Source organism: Myotis yumanensis, unplaced genomic scaffold (genome assembly GCF_028538775.1).
Source record: "Myotis yumanensis isolate MYYU_CA2020_CCGP unplaced genomic scaffold, mMyoYum1.0.hap1 SCAF_1, whole genome shotgun sequence".
Classification (NCBI taxonomy): domain Eukaryota; kingdom Metazoa; phylum Chordata; class Mammalia; order Chiroptera; family Vespertilionidae; genus Myotis; species Myotis yumanensis.
The window spans coordinates 172971528-172985479 of record NW_027223752.1 but is presented as its reverse complement, the minus strand read 5'-3'; the positions used below and the strand labels follow the sequence as shown (position 1 = coordinate 172985479).

The 13952-nt window shown below is 33.7% G+C and overlaps 1 protein-coding gene across 1 annotated transcript in view; it reads right to left on the bottom strand.

Annotated features, from left to right (window-relative positions):
* Positions 1-4685: 4685 nt before the first annotated feature.
* Positions 4686-13952, bottom strand: part of EIF4E (eukaryotic translation initiation factor 4E) — a 49146-nt gene continuing 39879 nt past the window's right edge. Inside the window, exons 4-7 of the mRNA XM_070392386.1 lie at positions 10548-10611; positions 9636-9749; positions 7617-7756; positions 4686-5759 (exon numbers count right to left, since the gene is read on the bottom strand). Of these exons, the coding sequence (XP_070248487.1) occupies positions 5645-5759; positions 7617-7756; positions 9636-9749; positions 10548-10611 (433 nt within the window). The 3' untranslated portion in view covers positions 4686-5644. The remainder of the gene's footprint in view (positions 5760-7616; positions 7757-9635; positions 9750-10547; positions 10612-13952) is intronic.

The window sequence follows — 13952 nt, the reverse complement described above, 5'->3', positions numbered from 1 at the left end:
TTAAATCAGGGGTCCTCAAACTTTTTAAACAGGGGTCCAGTTCACTGTCCCTCAGACCATTGGAGGGATGGACTATAGTTTAAAAAAAAAACTATGAACAAATTCCTATGCACACTGCACATATCTTATTTTGAAGTAAAAAAACAAAACGGGAACAAATACAATATTTGTATTTGCATGTGGCCCGCGGGGCCGTAGTTTGAGGACCCTTGCTTTAAATATTGCAGGATACTGCAATATTTAAAGCCCCAAATGTGTATGTAATAGGTTAACACTCTGACATAACAAGACAAGGCAAAGCAGGGTCAAGCTGGGACTAACTTTATGCTGCACCTACAGAGTACCCTATACCAAAACAAAATGGCAGGCAATTCACCCAAAATTGAGCCCAAAGGCTGAAGACAAAACTAAAGCAAAATAATAATAGCTTTAAAAACAAAGGTAAACTGGTTACAATATAAAGATAGGCTTGGGAAGTGTACTCATTTCAAAAATTGTGAAGTTAAATTCATTACAAGGCTTAAAAACAAGCTAGCTCCAATAACATTGTACTTGATTCAAGTTTTTTCAATGTTTAAAAACCTAAAATAGAAGTAATTACTAACTTATTCTTATCTTTAGGAAAAGCACAATTTAGCAAATAAACTGTATTACTCATATTTATAACAATGTTGGCTCATTAAAAGGAAAAAAAGCAACTAAAACCCAATTAAAAAATATCACAAGGACCAAAATTGCAAAACTTGCAAATTAGTACTGAAGAACACAATTATAAAATGGATGATGATTCATGTATGTGAATTAAAATGATCTGGATATGGAAGGGGTAGAAAATAAGTGCCACTTAGTACTGCTAGAGAAAAACTTTTCTTTATACATAACAAAAAAGGACAGTGCACAAAAATAAGACTACAACTTACGCTGGGGGACTGTAAAAATGACAAGGAAGGAGGAAGGAAGGGAGGCAGGCAGGGAGGGAGGCAAGGAGGGAGGCTGGGAGGGAGGGAGGAAGACAGTCATCCAACAAGGCATACATTCATATAATAAATCACTAGACAATTAAAAATAATGTTCTACGTATGCTACAATGTGACGTGTAAAAATGTCCAAGATTATTAAATGAGAAAACAGTGCTTGCAAAACTGTGCCCAAAGAAAAAATTACACACACGTACACACATATATCTGGGTGAATGCACAAAAAATTTACAAACATTTATAAGAAATCTTAGTGGTTCCCTGAAAACTAGTAGGATTGAAGGAGACAGGAAATTTTCACCTACTTTTCTATAGTGAAAAAAAGCACAGATTATGTTTAGTCAAACATTAAAGAAAAAAAAACACAGTATTTTGGGAAGATGGCTAGAGAAAGGATTGCTATCTATAAAACCACACCAATGCAGATACAAACCCATTTAAAATGTTTCATCATGCTCAAAGAGTATGTTAAATGAAATGGTGATATTTTTAATAAGTGCAACCACATAACCAAAAAAGAGCCACATAACTTTACTTGGAAAACCATATGGAGTTCAGTAATATAAAGTAGAAATTAAGTCTCACAAAAGCTATAATTTGCATGTGTCTTTGGCTGAATCCTCCCATAATGTGACGATCTGTTTAGACTCAATGCCAGAGCTAGGTCTTCAGAGCCAACAAACTCATTTTATATTTACCTTTAGACTACTAATCTGCAGTACTACAAACCCTAAAACTTCTATTACAAAACTATTTGTAGAACCTTATAAAGAGATTTATTTATTTTGAATATATGTCTGCTTTAAAAGCTTAGAGCAGAGACCAGTCCATTTTTTTTTCTGCTCAGCACCTAGAGCACAGTAAATAGAGGTACTCAATATAATTTTTTTGGAGGAAAAGTAGGAACATAAAGTGCATGTGAATGCAAAACTATGAGGAATTATAAATTCTAAAGTAAAAGAGGCAAAATTAAGATGTGAAAATTGATTCCTCGGGATTGGAAAAAAGTCATGTGACTGCATGCCCACAATTTCATTTTTACTTCCAGCAATGGAAACAGTTACAGAATATTAACGTCTAAAACTACTATGGTACTAGGAAAGAAGCCCAATATCTACTTTGCAATTCATAGTAAGCAGGATACCACAGACTATTATTGGAAAATGCTACAGATTAGGACTAAAGTTTTGACACCAAGTCCATTAGTTGTGAGGAAATGAGGAATGGAGAGACAACACAGTTGCCTTAGGGATTAATGGCCAAATGAGCTGGCTTTGACTACTGAAGAAACCAACCTAAGAGTAGTATTTCTCAAGTTACATTGTCAAAAGCATACTTTTGTAAAATATTTTTTTTAATTACTAGAAAAATGATCAATACTTCATTATCACAGCAATATCAAATTATCGTATGTTTCTAGACACTTTCATTTTCTGTATTCAGAGTCATTAGATAGTACTGACCTACAGTTTTGTTTTTTTAATGTCAATCTGACCTAAAATCTTGCATTTGTGGTCTGATTCTGAAAAAATTCAGTTTTTTTCTTCCCCTACACAAAAATGAAGACAACCTAAACAATTAGAGATAAGTAGCAGAGACTTGTCATTAACTTGTTTTAATTTTGAAACATAAAACATAAGTGTTTTAAGTAAATTAAAATTATTCTTTTAAAATGTAAACGTTAGCATTTAAGAATCCCAACTGCTATCAACCTGAAAATTTTGCTTTATTTTGTCATTTATCTTAGAATAGGATAGACACAAAAACTGTATGAAAATATTCACTTAACCTACAAACTCCTCCACCTGTCTCCATTTCTCAAAATTTCCCCAAGTGATTAGTTGATTGCTAACAGAATGAGCCAGGGAGATTCTAAATCCATTGTAAATTTAATTACCAAAGGAAGATGAAATGTTCATACATCTGACCTATAAACTGACTATAATCGGGTACAATTTACTATAGCCTATCAGATAGGATCTACACTATTGAGAGTATAATGTAATTTACAGGGTCTCTGGAACCAAATTTCCAGACTCAAACCCACACTTTGCAATTTACAAGCTATAGAGTAACTTAAATCCCATATTCATCTGTTTCATCTGCAAAATGGGGATAACAGCAGCTAATTATTATGTAGGTTAAAGTGCATGTAAAGTGCTTAGAACACTGCCTGGCAGATAGTATTATATAAGCATTGTAACTATTTAATTCTTACATACTATGCCTTCAAATCCTTTGGTAGAATTTGGATTAACAAATTGATTAATATATCACATCCCTACAATGAATTAATATTCATCTGTTAAAGATTATTTTAATTCTCTATTATGAAAATATATTCATTTATAATATTCTGTTGGGTAGGGAAGAAAAAGTTAAAAAATCATGTAGTCTAATCTTATATTTAGAAAAGATGCTAATGAAGTTATGAAAAGCTGCACATTGCTGTAATACTTTAAGTAGCATTTGCAAAAGTGACTCAGACAGTTTACCGTTCTTCCCCAATGGGAAAAAAAAATATTTAAAACAGACTGATTCTAAAATAGCAATGATGGGATAATCAAATACTTTTAAGTTGGAGCTTTTAAAAATTTAGAACTGTGTACATTTAATGTATTATTCTTCCTCCACCCCTGAAAGCAGATGCTTCTTAAAATGGACTGCATCTTAGAAGAGCATTCATATTCAATAGATATGCTAACTCCAATCCCACCCACTAACAACACACCACCACCACTTTTAAGCAAGCTCTTGAAGTGATCACAACCAACTACACATATCAACAGACAATACACCACCTTAATCACTCAAGATTAAGCCGCAGATATTAGGTACAATAAATTGGGATTATAAACACAAGTCAGTATTTCTAGAACAGTGAATAAGAGTTGTAATATCGAGAAGACTCAGATTAGGTAGCTTGTGGTACTCTTAAAATGGTTTTAAAAGTCTTCGATGAAATCAATACTATTAATTTCATGTTTATTTTATATAGGATTTTTGTCAAGCTTTTCCATTTTCAGTTAAAAACAAATTTTCTTCTCAACTAATGATTTTCATTCTACCTAGTTTGGCTTAAATTGTCTATTATAGCCATATTTCATTTCATGGAATCTGAAATCTATTAATTATATATTATAGGCAACATGTCTTCAAATTTGCTTTCAAATGATGCCTACAAGGAGTAGATCAAATTTTCAAGTTTACATAAAACCGTACTACACCAATTTACCAATATAAATGTCTTATTTCATACTATTTAAACAGCAGCACTAACAAAATTCTTAATACATATGCCCCCACCACCTGTACTCTTTCCCTATGCTACTTACAAAAGAACATCTCAATTCAGCAATCAAGTTTTACAACGACTATCCTACCAAACAAATAGTGATGCACCAAGATCACAATTCTCAAGAGTTATAACATGTTAATAGTACATGATTTACCTAAGACTGAGGGACTGTGCCTTCCTTTATAAAACACAGAGATAGCCACATTGATTTAATTTCATATATGATGCTACCTATTCAATTTATTAAAAATCGTAATAGACATAATCAAACTAGTGCTCCAAACTTATACTGTTCACGTGAAAGACACTATAGGAGAAGACACAATAGAGACTGGCTTGCAATAAGAATTACAAATTCTTTCTACAGAGGTGGAGAAATAAAAGGACAAATCTAGTTGTCTAAAAGACAATTCACTGTACACATTTTATTTACAGTTTTGTACACTGTCTTTATATGAATGGGACCACTTTTCTACTGGAGCTATTTTTTAACCAAAGCAAAATAACCTAATACAAAGTGTTAAAATACAGCATAAAGATACAAAAACAGACATACTAATTCTAATTAGGAATGTAATTATGATGTTACATTTTTTATAATCCACAATTGTTTAGGAAATCACACAAACATAGATCACTGATTTGAATGAAATGCATAAATTTGTAGCAAAGCTTTGTAGTTACAAAAAAACAAAAAATTACCAAAGAATGCCCCAAATTAATGTTTATTCCACCTTTGTGTCATATTCCTGGATCCTTCACCAGTATTACATGAGGAAAAAAACAAAAGCAAAACAAATAAAAAGTGAAATCAGAATCACTAATGTCATCAAGTAGGGAAACAAATAAATTAAAATCTAGCAGCCACCAGCAAGAGTACAGCAAAGACAATGCTGTAAAAAGAAACAAAGAAAATTGCTAGAAAACTGTATGCATCATACTCTTTCAAACCAGCAAAATATGCTCCTGCATACAATGGAACATAAATAGAATTCTTTTCCTGTAAGGTATAGAAATGCAAGTTCCTTTTTAACATTGTGGATGGGTAAAATATGTTTGTAATAATAATTCTTCTAAGCTATTACAGAGTAGGCCAGAAACACATTAATGGATTCTGGGGATGATGTGTACTGTAATTCTTTGATTGGGACAGTGGACATTTTAACAAAAAAAAAAAAAAAAAAAAAAAAAAAGATGAACACAGAAGTACAAGACAAAGGTGAATGAGACTTCTCTTATATCTTTGCAACATTTAGATGGAAATCAAATTTAAATGCAGTCCACTCTGCTTTTGAAGAGGCTTTGGTTCAGCTCCCAAATCTCGATTGCTTGACGCAGTCTCCTATGAGAATACTCAGAAGGTGTCTTCTTAAACAACAAACCTATTTTTAGTGGTGGAGCCGCTCTTAGTAGCTGTGTCTGCATGGGACTGATAACCAATCACTATCTTTGGAGGAAGTCCTAACCTTTCCTTGTATACCCTCCTAGAAGAAGAAAAAGAAAAGTGGCCATTAATTTTTATTCATGCACACATCAAATTCAGTATTATTATTCTTATATTTGAGTCTACTATGTATCAGGTACTGTGATAATTATTAATAAATCAATAAGCACAGCAGGAGCAGTCCCTGGGCATGGTATTTATAGTATTTGATTATTTATAAACAAATAATCACAAATACGCATGATAGAGCTGTAACACATTATAATTAAAATAAATTACATGAACATGTTTTTACATTCTCTGGTCTAAAATGCTAATTGTTACATATAAACCCTAGTAAATACTATATATTACTGCACAATTACACTTACTATACCTACTACATGATTGCCCAGACAAAAATTGAAGGCAATTTATGATATCTTCTGGACAATCTAGAACACCCATGATTTCTGCCTTATATACTGACTCCACAACCTACCTTTCAAATAAGATGTGCCACTATTTTAAGAACAAAATGTGTTAAGTGCCAAAGAGGGTTAAGTATTGGGGTTGTGTTACTATATAATAAGGCACTAATCTCATCTGTGAAATTACAGAAATTTCCCCTTTAAAAGTCATGAGGTCAAAAGTATAATGCCAAGTGAATGAAGCGTATCTTGAAGGCTAAGGAACAAAAATAAGGCTGTGTGGCTACAACCAAGAGGGTAAGTGAATATGAGAGATAAAGGTGACAAGGAAAATGGATCTTTAAGAAAAAAATATCAAAATTTTAAAAATAAGCACCAAAATTAAATAAAGGGACATACATTTTCATGGAGCTAAATACTCCAATATGACACTAAGACAGTTTTACTTTATACTCCAACCTTCAGAAGATTTCAATACCTTCCCTTGATGAACGCATCTAATAACAATTTTATGATAACTTAAATCATAATCATTATCATCAAGTTTACATTATGACACTATATAGTCCTGTCAATTATACTAAATCATTAAAAATGCCAGAAAACAAGAGCACTGAGCCACGCAACTTGGAGAGGTTAAAAACAAAACAAAACAAAACAAAAGGATAAAAATTCTATCCTTGGAGAAGTCAAATTATAAAGATTTCAAAACTTTGACACAAATACAAAATTGTCTGAGGGAAAAAATTTCACACTTAATTTCTTTTAACTTGTTTCGAAGATATATAACATTCCCAATTAAGTTTTGATGCTGACAGAAAAATGAGAAATATGATGACAAATCAACAATCATCTCCTTTCTCTTACAGAAACCTACAGAATAAAACCTGGAGCATGCCCATACCTTTTAATTTAGAAGGATTCAGAGAATTAATGTTTGAAAAATCACAAAAGGCAAACCAAACATTTTATGACCTATGGCCAATACCTAATTTTAACACAGCTTAAAACCAAATCTTACTAATTTAAAGGTAGTAAAAAGAAAATCCTAGTTAACTGACTGATGTTTGAAAGAAAAAAACAAAGACAGGCAATTTTTATAAAGAATAATATTTACCAAAAAAAGATTAAAGCTTAGACATGTGGGTTTTAAATATGGGCAAAACCAAGATAGTGTCACTTAAATTTCAATAAAAACTCTATGTACAATGTACACACAAGCACAAAATACACGTATAATATTCACCAATTCTCACTGCATTACTATGAGGATTATACACTTAGTAGTACAATTTTAAAATAGAAAAACTTATATTCTCATTGATAAATTAATATGCTACATGCCAAAGTAGACAAAAGTGTTCATGAAAACAATACGAGGAAAATAATGATCTACAAATACAAGTATTTCTAAAGCTACAAATAAAACTACCCTGCTTTTGATTATCTTAATATTTTAAAAGAAATACACAAAGAGCAAAACTTACCCTATATGTGTAATAGCATCTCTGTTTTCACATTCAGTAGTCCATATTGCTATCTTATCACCCTTAGCTCTAACATTAACAACGGCTCCACATACATCATCACTGTAGTCATCAAAAGATTCTCCAATAAGGCACAGCAGCTTAAAAACAAAACCCAATCCCAATTACATCTAATAGATTAAAAACAGCTTATTCCACTGCAAATGTCTCATTATTTTGTATATATACAAAAGAAATAGGTTTAAATCGAGTTGACTATTTGAATGTCTACATTATATTTATGTATTAATGTTTTCATTTGCTCCTTTGTTTCTCTGGTTAATATCAAGAACATTAACAGCCATTTTAAATTTCTCAGTAGCCCTAGCTGGTTTGGCTCAGTGAATAGAGTGTCAGTCTGTGGACTGGAGGGTCCTGGGTTCAGTCAAGGGCACATGCCTGGGTTGTGGGCTCGATCCCCAGTAGGGGATGTGCAGGAGGCAGCTGATCAATGATTCTCTCTCTCATCATTGATGTTTCTATCTCTCTCTCCCTTTCCCATCCTCTCTGAAATCAGTAAAAATATATTAAAAAAAGTAAAAAAGAAAATTTCTCAGCAAATTGGGCAAATGATATCAGGACCCCTATAAAACTTTAGTTATTTTATTAATATTAATTCACTATGCTGCTGCTTCTTACTGTTTTTCATGAACACTTTCTCATGTTTAATTTAAGTGTACCGTTCAGTGACATTAAGTATATTCACAACATGGTACAACCATTACTACCATCTATTTCTAGAACTTTTGTCAACTTGCAAAACTAAAACAACTTTTCAGTGTAGAAATCTAAAATGGTATTTACTGATAATCTCTCCCAAAAGCAAAATTAAGTCTCTTCTTTAAAAAAAAAAACAAAAGTAAAAATCCCTCCCCGGTTTGGCTCAGTGGTCAGAGCATGGGCACATGAACTGAAAAGGGGTATGGGGGGCCCCTGTACCTCAGTTGCAGGCTCCATCCCCATCCTGACCCAGGTTGGGGCGCATGCGGGAGGCAACCAATGTCTCTTTTTACATCAATGTTTCTTTACGTCTCTACCCTTCCCCTCCACTCTCTCTGAAAACCAATGAAAAAAATATCCTTGGTTGAGGATTAACAACAACAAATCAGTCACTCAAATATGTATTAACTAGAGGACCGATGCATGAAATTCGTGGGGGGGGGGGGGGGGGGGGTGCGGGGGGTGGAGAGAGGGAGGTGTGTCCCTCAGCCCAGTCTGCACCCTCTCAAAATCCAGGATCCCTCTCGCAATCCGGGACTGCTAGCTCCTAACCACTCACCTGCCTGCCTGCCAGATCGCCCCTAACTGCCTCTGCCTCACCCCTGCAGCCGTGGCTCGTCCATAAGGTCATTCAGCTGTCCGGTCTAATTAGTATATTACGCTTTTATTATTATAGATTGCTTCACTTAAGTGCTAACTATAAACCAGACAATGTGCCAAGTGCTAGAGATACAAGAGAGACTATGATTTCTTCTCCTAAAAACGTGGGGTTTAGAACCTCTCACTATAGAAAATGCCTATTATCTCATATTTCATACATATATATGTGTGTGTGTGTGTGTGTGTGTGTGTGTGTGTGTGTGTATGAAGCCAACAGTTACAGGTTATATCACAACAAACAAAATGAATGATGAAACTACATCTTATTGTTTGCTTCGTTGGTCTACAAAGTTTAGTATACAAAACAATACTCAGAGAGTTGTAAAGACATTATACAAAATGTGAGGTCCTATGATTTTGAATTTAATGTAAAGATCAGAATGAGTTTGTTGAGGAAGGTCACGTCAATTGTATCTGATTTGTAATGTGATAGAGGGTTTCACTGTACTAGTATGTAAAATATACAAACTCACATGATAGAACAAAATTAATTGCTGGCTTAGATTTTCTAGAGTGGGCATTTTTTTATTCTCTTTGATTAAGTAACTGATGTAAATTAGATTTAGTATTCCAAACTGTTTTATAATTTTAAAACCTTACTGTCTCTAGCCAAAAGCGATCGAGGTCACTTCGTCTCTGCTGTTTGTTCAATGTAATTAGCCATCGTCCTCCTCGTTTGTTTTTCTCATCTTCCCACATAGGTTTAATACCATCCTACAATGTTAGAAGACAACAATATTAGACAATATTGTTACTTTAAGAGATCATTTCTAGAAACAGCAAGCATTATACTGTCAACATTTCACTTGATTCCCCATGAATGATGTAGTGGAATAAAAGCAAACAGGACTTAATGCCAGAGGCATGGAATTGCAGAATTAAGAATCTTGACTTAGGGACTTATTAGCTATTAAACCTTGGGTTTCATTTAATTTGGAGGTTCTTAAACATTCTGAGTATTGTACCTTCTCAAAGTTAGATACTCTATATCTAGAAGATGTATGCAAAATTTATGCACAACTTACACAATATCAGATAATTAATGAATGCCCCATCTCCTACCATCTGACAAAATCCATCTATAAATATATCAGGACCCACATACCCCATGTTAAGAATTCCTGACACACAGGGATTTAAAGTACACCATAGGAAATCTAGTCAATAATGCCATACTAAGTAATACTGAATGTAAACTATAACTGAAAAAAGAATTCCTGACAACTCTGGACTTCAATCTATTCAATATATAAAAAGACTGGATTGGATGATCAAAGCTGTCTTCGAAATCAATCACAGTATATGCCCACAAAGTAAGAGTTTCACTTAATTTCAATTATTTATACTAAAACAGGCAAAATATATTTATGCTAAGCCTAGTAAAGCTATTTAATTTTTCTCCAAGCATCAGAGCATTTCCGATTCCTAAGTTTGTGGCAAGATTTCAAGAATACCTGAATGGTCCAGTCTTGTAATATACATATATATGAAATCATCAATGAAGCATCATACCTTAAAGAGTGAGTAGTCACAGCCAGGCATTAAATTACTAGATAACTGGATATGGTTGTACAGACTAGGTAAAAGAAAAGGACAGTTATAAACATAGAATAGTAATGCAGAGCGTAGGTGCTTACGTAACATTTAAAAAATATTATAAGAATAAAAAGATAAAAGTATGTGTTCATCACTTGTTTTTCTATAAATTCAATTTCTGAAATGGACCAAACAGATATTAATAATGGTCAGTTCAAGAATCAGTATATGATGATTTAAGAAAATATCTTTAATTTTATTCTGACGATATATTTTGATGCATACATATGTATATATAGCAAACTGAGAATAGAGGTATGAGGTGCCTTTAAGTAGATGAAAAAATTTGAGGCTAATGAGCAGTTTTAAATATACAAATCAAGAGAAAGCAAGATGAATTTCTTGACCATCAGCATTTTAAGACTAAAATAAGCCACCATTATCATTCTTGAAGGTATCCAAGAGTAGAACGGACCAATGGTTCCCAAGCACCACAGACTGTTACTAGTTAGTCAGCATAGAATCATTTGATGAGCTTTAAAACACAAACAAGACACCGGTCCTAGGTCCCTACTCCTTGGGATTTTACTCCCTTAAAGATGGGTGAGAAACCTGAAATCTATATTTCTAAACTATTCCCCAAGTATCAATGAAAGAGAATAACATTTGGGGTGACTTAGATGTCCACCAGTCTGAAGGTAGAAGGCTAAAGAGCAAACTTGTTATAAAATTGGAAACAGTAAAAATGTAGAAATCATGATAGACCATGTATGATATAATTGATCCATAGTTAGATTTTCTTGTGTATTTTAACCTAGTTTAGGAGTATTTTAAACAGTTTTCAGGAAGTCTGGCATCCTTTGGATCACATTCCACAGGATAACATGCAAACCCAATTTGGGTGAAACAATGTAAGACCAAGTAATAAAAGGTTTCTTGAGTTGTTGAACCTAATGATCACTCTTCCCGAACTACATTGTCACTGACAGCTTTTACTAGATAACAAAATTAAGTTTACTATAAAATTAGCCACCACCATTTTTATAAAATTAATGGATAATGTGGAAGTGACCTTCTAATGGCACTTAAGGTAGAAAAGGTCTCTTTTCTTCTTGATGGTGCCCTAAGTTCCCATAGTAACAAACTTATGAGAATTTGTAATGGAACATTTAAAACAATCCTAACACTACAGACAGATTAGACAAATCCAAAAGGATTCAATGGTTGTTTACCACTAAATTTGCTAGAAAAAAAGACAGAAATTAAGAAGTTATTTAGATACTTATAAAAAGCTGAAGGATTCCTTCATATCTCTGAATTATCGTTTAAAAATCTACTATGCAGCCTTGGCCTGTGTGGCTCAGTTGGTTAGAGCATCATCCCATGAACGGAAAGGTGCCGAGTTCAATTCCCGGTCAGGGAACTTACCCAGGTTGCAGGTTTGATCCGCAATCAGGGGCAGGTACAGGAGACAACCAATCAATGTTTTTCTTTCCCTCTCTTTCTCCCTCCCAGTTTCTCTCTCTCACTCCCCCTCTCACCAATACAAAGCATACCCTCTGATGAGGGAGTGAGCTTTTTTTCTTTTTAAGTCTACTATGCAATGACATCACTTACACATAACTAAAGTGTGGGGCAACTTTACATGTTCACAGTTATTATACTCTCGTAAAAACCAAATAAACTAGATAAATGCAAATATGATTCAATGGGAAAAATGGTTCAAGACTCTTGCTCCTCTTCCTCCATAGACTGCAGTACTCTTAAATAAATAACAATTAGAGAAGGAAAACACAATGTTTTGATGAAGGGCAAAACAGAATAATCCCAGTTAAACTAAAGACCTAGACATGAATTGGTGGGGCTTAAATGTAGTTCTATTACTTAAAAAGATGTTTCAATAAAACTTGAGCAAAGTGGCTAGCTGACAATTTGTAGTTTTCAGTGATTCAAATGCATACTAAATGCCTATGATGCGCAAAGCACTAAAATATACAGAAGAATATTGTTTCTGCCCTGGAGGAAGTATACATGATGAATTTGCTGACCACAATCTATTCTGTTGTGTGAGGAGAATACTTTTAGGAGGTTACATTAAAACACAAGTGTAGCAATTATTCAGTATATATATGAACCAAAAATAAATTAGGTGCACAAAATTAGAATATTTTAGATATATGCTAGGTAATTTACAGCTCTTAAAAATGTTTTTAACAATTTTTAGTTTTCATATTCTCAAATATTTTCTCCTTATACATTTTTCAAGTATGGCATACTAAATTAACTTAGTTCTTACAGAATCAATATTCCAAACCTTCTTGAAAAAAGACTTTATAACTTTAGACAGTGGAACCTCACTTCTCGAACTTAATTCGTTCCGGAAGGCTGTTCAAAAACTGAATCATTTTTTCCCATTAGAAATAGTGTAAATTGAATTAATCTGTTCCAGACCTTCAAATAATTCCGTTTTAACCTTTCTTATATACAGTACATGTATATTGTAGTTTACTCTATAAACACTTTTTTTAAAGGACATGAAATGTAAAATGAAAATTTAACAATTATAAGCATCAACAAAAGAAAAAAAACGTCAAAATATTCACAGCACAATATTCTGAGATTTTAACAGTGGTAAACTGACTCATATTCACATGTTCTTTGTAACCTGAGAGATGCATGACTGATCATACAGGTATCAGCATAAAAGGGTTGTCAGGTTGAGAAGCAAATTGTTCAAGATGGGAGACATTCTAGAAACTAGGTTCCACTGTATTTTATTTTGAAGCCATGCACAAGTTTATGACCCCCAATCTTAACTTTTGCTAAATCTAAAACAAAATCTCAAAAAAATTTTCAACTATTTTTGGAGGTGAGGACATTTATAAATAATCTTCACAGGTACAGTCATTCTTTGACAAATCCTAAATATTTAGCACTTCAGCCTTTGAAATCTCAGAATTCTTTTTATTTATTGATTGACTTTTTAGAGGGGGGAGGGAGATTTGTTGTTCTACTTTGGGGGGGGGGGGGGGGGGGGGGACACGGGCGGGTGGGTTGACCTTGACCAGAATTGAACCCGGGACCCTTTGGTCCACAGGCTGATGCTCTAGCCACTGAGCCAAACAGGCTAGGGCTTGTTCCACTTATTTATGCACTCATTGATTGCTTCTTGTATGTGCCCTGACTGGGAATTGAACTTGGAACCTTGGCATATGCAGACAACATTCTAACCAACTGAGCTACCCGGCCAGGGCCTCAGAATTCTTATAACAAGAAATCCCAGATGTTACACTGAAATAATTTACAGAAATGAAGATCTAATAACAAAGCTCTGGAATACCCAAGTATGGGGCAAATGTATCCAGGCATCCAAGAAAGGGG